Source organism: Balaenoptera acutorostrata, chromosome 4 (genome assembly GCF_949987535.1).
Source record: "Balaenoptera acutorostrata chromosome 4, mBalAcu1.1, whole genome shotgun sequence".
Lineage (NCBI taxonomy): Eukaryota > Metazoa > Chordata > Mammalia > Artiodactyla > Balaenopteridae > Balaenoptera > Balaenoptera acutorostrata.
In genome coordinates this window covers 36003212-36018151 of record NC_080067.1, presented here as the reverse complement: position 1 = coordinate 36018151, position 14940 = coordinate 36003212, and the positions used below count along the sequence as shown (strand labels likewise).

Sequence of the window (14940 nt, the reverse complement as noted above, 5' to 3'; positions counted from 1 at the left end):
CACACACACACACACACACACACACACACAGGCATGCGCGCGGGCCACTCCTGAAGAAGGAGTAGTGCTTTAAGGGTGCTCTGCTACTGCAACAGCCCAGCCAAAAACAACTCACCTTTGTGCTTAACTTCCTGTACTGAAACCACTCCAGCCACTTCCTTAAAAAGAGAGGCACAGCAGTTACGTGGAGTAGATTTGTCCATCTCCCAGCATTGACATTTTGGTCCGGATCATTCTTTGTTGGGGCCGCGTGTGTTGAGGGCGGGAGGATGGACTGTCGTACGCATTACAGGATGTTTAGCATCATCGCTGGCCTCTGCTTCTGACCATGCCAGTTAGTCCCTACCGGGCTTTGTGACAATCAAAAATGTCCTTAGACGTTGCTAAATGTTTCCTGGGGGGCAAAATTGTCCTTTCGAGAGCCACTGAGTTAAAGGGAATGGCTAAATTGTTTAATGTTTCATTCAACAGGTTTTCCTAAAATATTTCAGACATTTAAGAAAGACATGTCTGAAACGAATTTAGATAGGTAAGGAATTGTTTTCAGTGTTCTATATTATTATTTTTTGAAGCTGATGATGTTTACTTTTGGAATAAACATGTCAGGAAGTAGAGTAAAATCATCCAGGGCATTTACAACTAATTTATGCAAAAAGGTGTTTTTTAATCTACACTGTTAGACACTTTGGAGGAGATGGACAGGGTCCCTGCCCATCACCGGCTTATTATCTACCTGTAGAGATGACATGTCTACTTACTAATATAGCATGAAATCATAAATGCCATGCGCACACAGTAGTGCTATGAGGCTTTAGGACATAAGTCTCTATTGGTTAAATTCAGGAGTGATCAGGGACACCTGCGGTGGAGAGTCGAAAGTACAGTCTTTTCTTTTTCTTGTTGTTGCTATTGCTATTAGCCTCCAAGCACTTCTAACTATAATAGGAAGACACCAGAGAAACACATTTGGAACATCTTTATCAGTCTTCCCTGAAACCTCACACCAAACATGGGTCCACGATCTCACATTATTGTTCACCTAAGTTTTGCTTTTATAAGCAAGTTTCCATTTTTAGGCAGAAAGAGAATTGTTCTGCCCCACTTACATGTTTTTATTTATCCAGGTCAACATTTTAATGAAAGATAATATATGTACATGGTTAAAACATTAAAGTAGACAAAGCTATAAAATTTAAAATTTCTGTACCTTTCTCTGCTCCCACTTCCACTCACCAGAGTTAACAGATTGTTAACAGTTTGTTTCCAGTATAATTTAAATAGCATATTTTCATTCCTTGATTTATTAATTTTTGACATAGCTACTGACTTCCCACCATGAAAGCTGAGGAATGTAACACACTACTTCCCTCCTCTCCATTTTCAGTAGTTAGATTATTTTTATATTTTCTAACCTTAGGACTTTAAAGTATTTAAACCTCTACTTCTTAATTTATCAATTTTAGTAACTATTAACTCTATTTTGAAAAATTAACACCTTAATGCACTTCTACTTCCTTCTCTCTCTCCTCTCACCCTTTCCTCTCCCAATTAACAACAAATTATGTAACAGACTTTATTAAAATATATAATATATAGTCCTGTAAAGTCATATTACTTTACCAAGTTTTATAGTGTTTGCAAATTTTGTAATTATAATTAGCTCTTAGTGCTTTGGGTACACGTTGATTCAAAAAGTTGAAGACCAATAACCAATACTCATAATTTCCTGCTAAGAACCCAATGATGTGACTGCATTCTTGCACAAGAAAATGAAATCCTATGTCTGTAAAACTTGGCTCCTAAAAGAAGAACTTCTCAACTCTCAGTTGTTTTTAGTTGTCTTCAATTTTTCTGAGTTGGGCTCAACGGCCATACTTTCTTGTTTTCCATATTGCTTTCTTTCTTTTATTCCTTTTCTTTTTGCTGGAGAAACTCCTCAGGTAATTATTTCCTATTGATCTCATGGGTAGTCAAATTTCTGAGTTCTTGCCTGTCTTGAAATTTCTTCCTTTTGCCCTCATACTTTATTAATAATATAACCTGGCATAAAAGAATAGTTTAAAACCATTTCTCCTCAGAGCTCCGAAGACATTGCTTCATTGCCTTCTAGTATCCAGTATTGTTGATCAGTCTGATTTTCAAACCCTTCTGATATTTATTTCCTTCCCTTCATTTGCTCTATTCTTTCCTTTGGAACTCCTACTAGCTGGCTGTTGGACTTCTTGGATATCTTCAAGATTTTTGGTGTTTACATGCTACGATGTAGCCTTTGTACAGAATTTTTTATTTGGGGATTCATATAATTTCCAAGAACCGATTCTTACTCTCTGAATAGGTGTGTGTGTGTGTGTGTGTGTTTAAATCTCTTTGAGGGTACTGTTATAAAATACTAAAGTTCTCCTTTGTTCTTTGTATTTCTTCTTTTTTCTTTCAAGATCACTTGTTCTGTTTGTTTTTCTTGGTCTTTCTATTCCATGCTATGGATTGTCCTTAAGTGACCGGTAACCCTTGGTTATCCAATTGTATTTATCAATGAATGACTGATAGGTAAGCTAAAACTAGGATAGGAGTCCTGCCACTGAGTAGTTCTGTTTCCTGACTGGGCTGGCGGGGGAAGGCTGACTGTGAGTCCTGCGTGGGTGGGTAGGGAAGTCACAGCCAGCTTCCTGTGGGGTGTCGGCAGGGAGCAGGCAAGGTGGGTAAGCCCACTATTACTAGTCATGATAAGGACACTTTACTGTGTGGTTGGAGTTCCTCATGCATTTCTTTCCTGGGACTCTCCCTTCCTCCTTTTTCACCCAAGCCTGTTGGGTAGGTCCTGAGTAACTCATCCTGCACTCTGCTTCTCTTTCAGACCTAAAACTTCCCCAGGCAGGCTTTTTAGAAACCAGTTCTTTGGGCTTCATCTGGAAATAGACACGACTGCTGCCAACTGCCCTGTGTAAGAGGAGAGGAAGGGGTCTGACTGTTCACTCCTTGAACTACCCTGATGACCGTCTCCAGCCCCCTCCCCTCTGCATTTGGTCGGGTCCGGGTCCGGGCTAGGAGCTTCTCAGGAGTTCCCTTTGGAAGAAATTTACTTATGTCTCTTATCTTGAGCTGTGGTGGTCTCTGCTCTAGTTTTCCATCAACCTGAGGCCATTTATTTTCTTTCTTTTAAGGACTTCTTCAATATTACTTGGCTACTGATGACACCGCTCTTGTTTTCCAGGGCTATTGCTTGTTTTCCAGGGCTATTGCTTGTTTTCCAGGGCTATTGCTTGTTTGTGGGTTTGAAGTGTTTGTTAGTTCAATAAGATCTTGGAAGGAAGGGGAGAATTGTGTGTTCAGGTGCCATCTTGACCTGGACTTTCTACCATATGGGAACCTCTCTTTCTTAAATCAAATTCTTAATTTCTCCTCATAAATCTTCCTAAGAAGATGCTTCTTCTGTACTTCAAAGCATTCTCTGGTGAATTTGGTGAGACTGTGTTTTTAAGGAAATCTGTCCTTAAAAGGCATAGAAATGCAACCAATATTGGCTCAATTTCTACTTTTAATTGCCCTATTACTATTCTGGGGCAAACTTTAGGAGGCAGATGAATCCGGAGAAACACAGGTTTTGGAGCCAAACAGGTCTGGGCCCCATCTGCCTCTGCCATGTGTGATTTTGAGAGGGCCCCCCAGAGCCTCGATTTCCTTGCCTATAGAAAAGGAATACTACCTGCTGTACAGCACAGGGGACTCTACTCAGTACTCTGTAATGGCCTATATGGGGAAAGAATCTAAAAAAAAAAAAAAAGTGGAAATATGTATATATATAACTGATTGACTTTGTTGTACACCTGAAACTAACACTAACACATTATAAATCAACTATACTCCAATAAAAACTTTAAAAAAAAGGAAAGGGTATACTAATTCCTACCTTGATTGGTTTTTGTAAAGATAAATGAAGTAATGTAAGTAAAGCAACTACTATGTGTCTACTGGAACACAGTAAGTTCTCAGGAAATGTTAATTTTGTTCTTATCCTCCGATGTCTGCCATCTTTACACAGAATTTCGAAAACAATCTTTCATGTTGGTTCAAGGGAGGCAAAGAGACCTAGATGAGTTATGTATTGATTTTGTTAACTACTGTATTGGGAAAACACTGAAATGTAAAATGTTGTCTAGGGATTGCTCGTCAATGTTCCTTTACTCTTGGTCCCATAACTTTTTTCCATGGGAACTTAGACAAACAGGACTCCCCCAGACACTTGTTCAGGTGGCTTCTGCAGAGGAGTTCTCTACCCATTATAGGACACAGTCATTTCAGAATTAAAACAAGACACACAATGTTTCAAGGAACAAAGGACCAAAAAAGGAAGGTGGAGACATAAGAGAACTGAGAAGGTGAAAAAGTGACAATCTTAAAGTTGACTAAATTATTTGGGAAATTTTTGTTTGATAATTTTAGAAGAGCCAGCAAATTATGGCAAAAAAAAATTGAAATTCAGAGAGGCAAAGGAACTTGAAAAGCAATAGTTATTGTTTACTTGTTACCAGTAACAGTCATTTTAGCTAGTAAAACTCAATAAATTCCTGCTTCCTATCATGTCAACGATAACTAACTGATTAAACTGCGTGTGGAAAGAATACAGATTGCTTAATTACAACGCATTAAACTTCAGCCCTTTAAAAAGAGCTTGGATTATTTTAAAGCTATTTTAAAATGAACAACACGTTCTAATTTAAATTCAAGTAAATGTTTAAACACACATACCATCATCGCCACCACCACCACCAACACACAGCACAGATAGAGGGGTAGTAATTTACTCCGTGAGAGAAATAATACGGTATTGGGAGCCTCCAGGATTGAGAGAGGAGTGCTTTGCAGAGAACAGATATGATGCAAACACACTGTGTCTGACTTTACTGAAGACATAAGAATGGAAGAAAATATTTCAAAGGAAAAAGAAATCAGGATCTTCTAAGAACATCTGTTATTTGATTGTTAAATGTACCAGATTTAGAAGACCTGCTAACAACTGTATAGGTATACTGAAAACTAATATTTTGTCTAAATTTCAGGGCTGTCTATCACAATCTGTATCCAAGAATTCCAACATCAGTACAAACAGAAGAAAGTTGGCTTCAAGAATTGTCAGGCATGGAGCAGCCGAGTGAGTAGTTCGGTTTTTTAGCTTTTGCTGGGAGATGGGATTGTACACTGGAAAGGGCACTACTGTAGATGGCCAGGAGAGCTAGGATTGAATCCCAGCCCCAGAACAAACTAACACCATGACAACTGGGCAAGTCACTTAACCTCATTGACTCTGTTTCTTTCTCTGTTGGCCATAATAATCCTTCGGTAACAGGACTGTTATGAAGATCAAAATGAAATTCAACATTTAAACTCCTTGGCACTGAGCCTTTACTAAATGGTAGCACCTGTGTTCACGCCAAGAAATAATCTGCCATCATATTTTGAAACACATCTTTATTTTTTATTATAGAAGTAACATGCGTGCTGTTTTTTAAACATCAAACCATTAAGAAAAATATAATGTAAGTTAAGTTTTTAACTTATCCCAGTATATTCCTCAGAAGTAATCATTATGAATAGCCTTTCCTTTCAATTCTACTATTTGTTTTATGTTATATCACTTATTCATGAGATGTTTATTGAGCACACACCAAGCACCTGTCATAGGTCAGTTTCCTGTTCTAAGGTAACAGCAATGAATAAAGCAGACAAACCCCCTGTCTCAATGGTCTTCTATTAAAGTGTGGGAGGTGGAAGTAATAGTGAGATAAATGATACACAAAATAAGTAAATACACAATATCTTACATAATGTAAATGCTAAGGAGGAAAATAAAGCAGGGAGAGGGATGGGAAATGTTGGGTAGATGGGTACAAGTTTACCCAGGATGCTGAGGGAAATCTTCAATGAGAAGCTGAAATATTTGAGTAAAGACCTCAAGGAGGAGAGAGAGTGATAATGATCTCCGGGGGAAGAGTGTTCCAGGCACAGGGAAGAACAAGTGCTTCCCTCTAGAACAAGGAGGCAGCCAGCTTGGCTGCAGTGGGGTAGGTAAGGAGGTGAGTCCTACGGGATAAAGGCAGAGAGACAGTGAGGACCAAATCTTACTCAATGAGAATGAAGTGGGAAGTCACTGGAGGGTCTGCACAGAGGAGTGACACAATCTAACATAAAAATTTAAAATTAGACATATAATTAATATTAAATATTAATATAATATTAAACCTAATATTAAAAACATGTTAATTATTCCCAAATTAATCTATATATTCAATGTAATTGTGATGAAGTTTTTCAGTGGAGTTTGACAAGTTGATTCTTTGGTCCTGCTCTGCAGCGTTCAAAGATAAGTTGAGGCATTTTCACATTTTTAAGAGTTTATTTGAGCAGATGTGGATTGGAAACAGGCAGCGCCAAACCAGAACTGGTTAGGAGCACTCCACAGACAAGAGCTAAGGAGAGGTTTTTATACAGAAGTCGTGGGAGCAAAGCAAGGAAATCATTTGATCGGCTATTGTTCAAAGTTGCATTACAGTAGGTCCCCTACATACGAACGAGTTCCATTCCGACAGAGTGTTCATAAGTCCAATTTGTTCGAAGTCCAACAAAGTTAGCCTAGGTACTCAACTAACACAATCAGCTATATAGTACTGTACTGTAATATGTTTATAATACTTTTCACACAAACAATACATAAAAAACAAACACAAAAGATAAAGAAAACATTTTTAATCTCACAGTACAGTACCTTGAAAAGTACAGTAGTACAACAGCTGCCACACAGGGGCTGGCAACGAGTGAATAGGCAAGAAGAGTTACTGACTGGAGGAGGGAGAGGAGGTGGGAGATGGTAGAGCTGAAGGATCGTCAGCAATAGGAGACAGAGGGCAATTTCACTCACGCCTGACGTTGATGGCACAGGTTCTGGTTCCTTGCCAGATTCAGTTCTATCTACCCTCTTGAAAAAAGGATCCAGCGATGTCTGGGTAGTAGCTCTTTTTTTCTTGTCATAGAGGATAATGGTAGCACTGGATTGCATCCTGAACGGCTGCTACAACCTTCGTGTACCATCCTATGCCTCAAAAGCTAACAGTGCCTCCTCAAATAAAGAAAATCCCCTTGCCATTCCCTGCACAGTGAATCTCTTCGGTTCTTCAGTTACTTCTTCTTCCTCTTGTCTCTCTTCGTCCTTTCTCTGGGCCTCCAATTCCATCAGGTCTTCATTAGTAAGCTCCTCGTGTTGAACAGCCAACAGTACTGTACAGTAAAGTGCACAAAAGCACAACCACTTGTAGAGGATGCATGCACGTGACAATGTACGCCAGACACGTGAACTAATTTATGTGATTGGACATGGGAACGCACGTTCATATCTTTGAAAGTTCGCAATTTGAAGGTTCGTATGTAGGGGACTTAACTGTATTTGGGAAAGCCCGGTTGGCTGTTTGCTATGAGCTGTTCTTAACCTTGAGGCATTAACCTTGAGGAATTGACTCTGGCTTAGGTTTCACTTTGCTTACGATTGGCTACCAAGGCATTAGAGCCCCCTCATCTAATGGCTTCCTTGTTCGATTACTTTAACAGCAGGAACCTAATGTACCTTTTCAATTTTTTCATATCGTTTTTTGTAGGTTTTTTTTAATAGAGAACTGATATGCAGCTCTTATTAGTTTATTCCTAGGTGTTTTACAGTTGTCTTTTATTGATGTAGTAATTGGAATCTTTTTTTTCCTATTATATTTTCTAATTGGTATTGTCAATGTATAGGAAAACTATTGATTTCAATGTATCAATCTTGTATCTGACTCCCTTACTGAACTTTCTTATTCTAATATTTTATCAGTTAAAAGTCTACTAGACAATTACATTTCCTGTGAATAACAGCAGTTATCTCTTCTTTAATTTTTTTTTACTTAGCAGTGTATCAGGGACATCTTTCCATGTCAGGAAATATTGATCTAATTCCTTTAAATGACTATGTAGTATTCCCTTATATACCTACAGTAACTGTGACTTATGCAATACATCTGACTGTTAGATGTTGCAGGGTTGTTTGGTTTGGTTTGGTTTTGTGTTTTGACCTCTTCCCTATGACAAATAATGCCTTAATGAAAGTCTTGTTCATTCATTTTTTTTTTTCTTAATACCTGCGCTGGCATTTCTGTTGGGCAAAATGCCCAAAGCATATTTTTAAATTGTTCAGGTACTCAACATAGGAAGTATGTCATCTTCTGAAGCCCATCTCTTTCTCCAGCACCAGCCCTGGCTATACAGGGAAAATGGGTCTGCCCTCTCCCTTCACCTCTGTCTCATTGTAGGTTGTTCTGATTGGTTTTTCATCATCCCAGTCCTGTCTGCTTACCTTTCTAGACATTTACTCCAAGTGGCTCGCGTGTTGATAGATGGCTGTTTTCCCCATTTCCAGTATTGCCATGGAATATGCAGAGGGACTTATTCTGGTGGTTTAGTTCACTGTCTTGAACTGGGAACCGCCCTCTCACCCCGCTCCAGCACTCTTCTCCCTGAAAAATCTTTTGCAGAATAATAGTCATAAATTAGACAGAATAGTAATTTTAGAAGGCAGAACACAAAAGGGTCTGTAAACCATGATTATAATCAAATAAAATATGCATTCGTGTAGCACTCTAAGACTAAGAAGAAGCAAGAAAGCATTTTTTAATGTGATTCATTAGTGGTGAGTCTTCTCTGTTTGCTACTTACTGTTGATAAAATGTTATTTGGGAAAAGGCAAAAAATTTTAAAAATTAAAAATAAAACACAAAAAGGGCACTTATTTTTCCAAGAGGCATATCTTCTTTTCTATTGGACTTCTTTCATCCTTTGTCAGGATTGATGACAAATGTACACTCTTTTTTACAGAGAAAGAGGTGCCCTCTGTAAAGAAGGAAGATGAACCTGAAAATCTAGCTTCTAAATTAAGAGGTAACTGGATGTTTGGCGTCATCCCCTCTGCTGGCAAAGGCAAACTGCCCTTAGGGGACCAGCCTTAACTTGGATGGTGTCCAACCCCTTTAGAAAAGGGCTCCCCTAAGAGTATATGCAAGAAGGTGGTGAAGGTAGGGTTTCAGGGCATTTAGACAACGTGTGTGTGTGTGTGTGTGTGTGTGTGTCTGAGTGAGTGTGTGTCATGGGCTAGAATCTTCACACTACAGAAAATGGAATACACTGCACAAAGTTTTTAAACATTCCTTCTAAATCTGTCTTTTTTTCTTCAGCAAAATGGATAATTAACCCAGAAGAGCCAAAACTAAATATTTTATGTGAGCTGGAGGTAAGAAATGTTTATCAGTCCAACTAGTACACTGAACTCATGGTAAAAATCACTTATTCAATCTTCAATTTTTTTCTTTCTCCCTCTTTTTAAAATTTAGTTTAAGGAAGACTTCATAACACTTTTTGAGTCCTCTCTGAGAACACTACCCAGCATCGGGCCACCATCTATTCTCTCATTCAAACAAGAGAGTTCCAATTTAGGCATTAAGTTCAAGGTAATCTTCATTTATATTTCTTTTTGCTTTTACTGTAATAAGTGGTATAAAAAGCCACATGATGATCTGCACAAAAGACAGTGAACATACTTTTAAAAAAGCAGGCAAAGAGTTCATTTACTTGGAATAGCACTTAGGGTGGCTGTGTTCGTTTCCTAGGGCTGCTGTAACAAAATACCAGAAACTAGGTGGCTTACAGCGACAGAAAAGTATCGTTTCACAGTTCTGAAGGCTGGAATTCCAAAATCAAGGTGCCAGCAAGTCTAACCTGGAGGGGAGAGTCCCTCCTTGCCTCTTCTGAGCTTCTGGTGGTAACCGTCAATCCTTGGCATTCCTTGGCTTGCGGCTGCATCACTCCAATCTCTGCCTTGGTTGTCCCAGCACGCTCTGTGTGTCTCTGTCCAAATGTCCCTCTTCTCTAAGGACACCAGTCATATTGGATTAGCGCCCACCCTAATGACCTCATCTTAACTTGATTACATCTGCAGAGACCCCATTTCTAAGTCAGGCCACATTCACAGGTACCAGGGGTTAGAAATTTAACAGAGCCTTTGGGGGAGCGCAACTCAACCTATAACAGTGGTCATAAAGCCTGGCAGCGCAGGTGAACGTTAGCTGTATTTGATCACATTAAGTGACCAATTAATGTCTGCATTCAATGGGCAAGGGAGAGGTCACCTTAGTAATTCCAACAGGATACAAACCACCCTGCTTTGCCACAGAGGTAAGGGACTGACCGGTGGTATGATTATTTCCAAACTTGCACGGCATGGCCATGTGGAGAGAGCTGCACACTCCCCAGACCGGAAGCTCCTTGATGACTTCTTTTGGGGTACAGTAAAGGTACAGGCTTATTCACTGAAATAAGAGATATCAATCATGTGAGGCAGGACGGCACAGATGTGCGTGCAGGAGTTGACGGGAATGCCGTGTGGATGCACCAATGCGGTCGGTGTTCACTGTCATTTTGTGCAGCACGTTGAACTATGCGATTCTAATGCCTGGTAACACATTAAATACATCACGTAACGTAATATGGGTCAACATTTACTGTTTATATTTGCCCAGGTTTCTAAATTTTATGGTCACCTTATAGACTCTTCGGGCTGAAATTCTTTCTTCAAACATAGCACCTTCCTTTTTCTGAAGCACAAAGGCTTGTATCCAGAAAGCTTCTTAAGCTCTCTTCCCCTGACACCCAGAGATGCGCCTGACCCTGAGGAAGGCCTTGGGGACTTCCTTCCACAGAGCTGTCCCTACACCGGCCCCTGGCCAGGGCTGGCTCCACCTGCATCCCTGGGCCGACCTTCCAGGTCTTCTGAGATGGGCCTGGACACTGGTCTAGTTCGGGGGCAGCAGCAGCTGGTTGGCCAGCTCTCCTCTTCAGCCACATCCTCTTGAGGTGGAAATTCCAACCCCACTCATGTCTTTTGAAGCATCTTTACTTACTTCGCCCCCAGGTGAAGGGGTGAAGGGGTGAAGGGGTGAAGGGGCCATGGGCGGAGGAGTTCCCTACCAAGATGCTGGCAGCACAGTCTATAGCTGGCCTGGCGTTGCCAAGCTCTTCCTGCCCATTCCGTCATTGGGTAGCTGTCCTGGATTCGTCACCACCATCTCTCTATTACAAGGCTTTCCTCCCTGAGTGTTCTGCTTTCAGCGACGTGCAGTACTTATTATTGGGTAGTTTCAAGGGCCTAATTATCCTGGACTGTACTCTAGGGTCCCTGGCTGCACCGGCCATCTCAGTCACCCTTTGGCCCCATGGCGGTCATTTTGCCAGGCTTGGAGAATGGTTTCCATGGCAACTACAGATGCCCTGGTGGTTTCATGACATGCAAGTCACAATCTGGGTCTCTTCCTGTAGGCCTGTGCCGAGGCTTGGCTGCTCACCTGCCAGGAGCCTCTGCAGTCACAGCCGTGACCTCAGATCACTAACAGGGCCATAGTGCATCCACCCCTCACTGAGTCACCTGCGCCCCTAACTCCCAGCCTCCTCTTGCTTCCCCTAGCCTCCCCTCCCCCTCCTGGATTACCTTCACAGCACAGACAGGAGAATTTGGTGCCCCAACTGGGGCTTCCCTTGAGAAAGGATTCTAATTTATTTTAGAAAGTTAAGCATTGTAAACAGTAGCCTACGTAGTAATGTCAAGACTTTTTCTTAGCTGACACTTCTTGCAAGAGTTTATGGTATTTAAACACCTTAGACCATTTCCACAAAATCGAATATGTGTTATCCTTTGTATCACACACTGTACATCCCCCTGCTCGACAAGGGACACTGATGTCGACGTAAAATCATTTCTGCAACTTTCTTCTTACACTGAGGAGGCATCCCAAGGACCCACAGAGCTCCTGATGGGCTCAGCTGCACCCCAATGAACCGCACCAGACAGAGGCCTCCAAAACACCACCTCAGCCTCCTCAGCCCTTAACAGCCCTTGAATAGAAATGATGTCTCATTACTGGAATATACAGATCCTGCTGGCTTGGTGCCTTCTGATATAGGATCTCAGACCCCTGGAAGTTCCCTACTAACCATCTCTGGGAGTTCTCAAGCAGGTGTGTACATCCCTCATCACCCCTGTTGTCTGACTGGACATTCGCTGGCCCTGTCCAGGGCTCTGGCTCCTCCTGCTCTGAGAGGCTCTGGGCCTCCTTGTGGGCACGTCTTCATTTTTTTTCTCCTCTCTGAAGAAAGAAGAGGAGGAGGTATCACCCACGTGTGAATTCTGTGGGAGCGATCTGAGAACATTTCTCTCCAATGTGGATCTTTCCTGTGACTACAGTAGCTCTGAACTAGTAGAACACGTAAGTTCTAAAGCAGGTTCACTGAGGAAATAGTGTTACTTTTAGACACTAATTTAAACATAAGTAGTATTTTCTTCCGCATCTTTCCACTGCATTGCTTTTTTTTTTTTTTTGGCTGCACCGCGTGGCTTGTGGGATCCTAGTTCCCTCACCAGGGATCAAACCTGGGACCCTGGCAGTGAAAGCCCAGAATCCTAACCACTGCACTGCCAGAGAATTCCCTGCATTGCCATTCTTAAGAGAGTTATGTGTTAGCCATCAGGGCAATGCAAATCATAACCACAATGTGATACAATTTCACACCCACTAGGACGGCTATAACCCAAAAGACAGATAATAACAAGTGTTAGCAAGGATGTAGAGACACTGGAACCCTCATATACTGCTGAAGGGGAATATAAAACGATGCAGCTGCTTTGGAAAACAGTCGGGCAATTCCTCAAAAAGTTAAACATACAGATACCAGATAACCAACAAACAATTCCATAGGTATATACCCAAGAAAATTAACAACATATGTCCACACAGAAACGTGTATACAAATGTTCACAGCAGCATGATTCATAAAAGCCAAAAAGTGAAAACAACCCAGACATTTATCAACTGATGAAAGGGTAAATAAATGTGGGGTATCCATACAATGGAATATTATGCGGCCATAAAAAGAAATGAAGTACTTATACATGCTACGACATAAATGAAAATATTATGCTAAGTGAAAGAAGCAAGTCACAAAGTACCACATGTTGTATGCTTCCATTTATATGAACTGTACAGAACAGGCAAATCTATAAAGACAGCAAATAGATTAGTGGCTGCCAGGGGCTGAGAGGAGAGAAGAATAAGGAGGAACTGTTAATGGGTACAGGTTTCAGTTTCTAAAATTGATTGTTGTGATGGTTGCAAAATTCTGTGACTATATTGCGTTGGCCAAAAAATTCATTTGGGATTTTCCTACAATGTTATGGAAAAACCTGAGCGAACTTTTTGGCCAACCCAACACTAAAAACCATTGACTTGTACACTTTAAATGGGTGAACTGTATGATATGTGAATTATATCTCAATAAAACTGTTACCAAAAAAATGTTATGATAGATTGTTATCCAAAACCCCATTACCATTTTTTGGGTTTTTTCCCTCCTGTAATTATCTTCATCTAGGACTGATGAGATGAAAATGACCTCTTTGTTTTTCAGACCTCCTGTTGTAGTTATTTCCAAAACCTGATTGACTACATCTATGAGGAAAAACAAAAAATCCAAAGCTCTAAAGCTGAATTAATCTGTATTGACCCTCATGCCGCCCACGGCAGTGAAGTCGACAGACTCAAAGCAAAGGAAAAAGCTTTGCGAAGGTAACAGTGAGCCTTTGATATTGAAACTCAGATAGGCCCACTTAGTTAGAGAGTTTTTTGTAAAATGAACCTCATTTTCTCAAAATAGATAATTTTGAAGATGCATTCCCAGTGAAAAAACAAAAATTGGCCAAAGCAAACCTACTGCAATTCCTGGTGGACATTGTAAGAGTAAGAAGATTTCAGAAACTCAGTGAACTCACTGACTTAGAGTAGAAATTTGCCAACCCCAAATTCTCAGGGCAATTCAGAATTCCTATATTGGAGAAATCTGTCCATTAAATATAGTAGAAACACACGCACACTGATTAAATGACTTGATTCACAAGTAATAACGTAAAAATAACAAGGAACAGGGGCTTCCCTGGTGGCGCAGTGGTTGAGAATCTGCCTGCTAATGCAGGGGACACGGGTTCGAGCCCTGGTCTGGGAAGATCCCACATGCCGCGGAGCAGCTGGGCCCGTGAGCCACAATTGCTGAGCCTGCGCGTCTGGAGCCTGTGCCCCGCGACGGGAGGGGCCGCGATAGAGAAAGGCCCGCGCACCGCGATGAAGAGCGGTCCCCGCACCGCGATGAAGAGTGGCCCCCGCTTGCCGCAACTGGAGAAAGCCCTCGCACGAACCGAAGACCCAACACAGCCAAAAATAAATAAATAAATAAATAAATAAATAAGAAAATCCTTTAAAAAAAAAAAAAAGTAACAAGGAACAGCGTTTAAACAGTCAAAATTTATAGTATACTGTTTTAAATTTCCAACATATTTCAGACTTATGCATCATATTTTTTGATTTTGTAGAAAACAGGAGCGACAAATGGCCAAACACTATGCAGTATTAACAAAAGAACAGACTACTTTCTCTGAAGAAGGTAAGCTCCTTAACGCTGATGTTATAGATCAGAAAGCTCATATGTTTGACCAAGAGCAAAAATTGACGTATTCTAAAAATAACATTTAAATTTTTCATTTTGCCAATACCTCAGTCAAAATGGCTCAGAAAATCCTGCTTTTCCGTCATCTGGCTTTTGAAGTTTTTAGTCTTCAGCTCACTGTTGTTATTGATTGAAATAAATTAGCAACATCTATAGAGCACTTTACAGATAGCTAGAAAGAGCTTTTGAGTTCATTGTCTCTCGTTTTATCAAACATACATTCCACTTTGTTTCAAGCTAGGATACGGAAAATCTGTCAAAAATAAATCAGATTCCTTTCTTATAGGCAGGCCCCATCGGTCAGCTGGCCAGTATAGCTGTAGT

General features: G+C 40.7%; 1 protein-coding gene across 1 annotated transcript in view; it reads left to right on the top strand.

Annotated features, from left to right (window-relative positions):
- Positions 1–491: 491 nt before the first annotated feature.
- Positions 492–14940, top strand: part of ERICH6 (glutamate rich 6) — a 32946-nt gene continuing 18497 nt past the window's right edge. Inside the window, exons 1-8 of the mRNA XM_028167981.1 lie at positions 492–529; positions 5058–5149; positions 8899–8955; positions 9249–9304; positions 9405–9521; positions 12216–12329; positions 13528–13685; positions 14483–14553. Of these exons, the coding sequence (XP_028023782.1) occupies positions 507–529; positions 5058–5149; positions 8899–8955; positions 9249–9304; positions 9405–9521; positions 12216–12329; positions 13528–13685; positions 14483–14553 (688 nt within the window). The 5' untranslated portion in view covers positions 492–506. The remainder of the gene's footprint in view (positions 530–5057; positions 5150–8898; positions 8956–9248; positions 9305–9404; positions 9522–12215; positions 12330–13527; positions 13686–14482; positions 14554–14940) is intronic.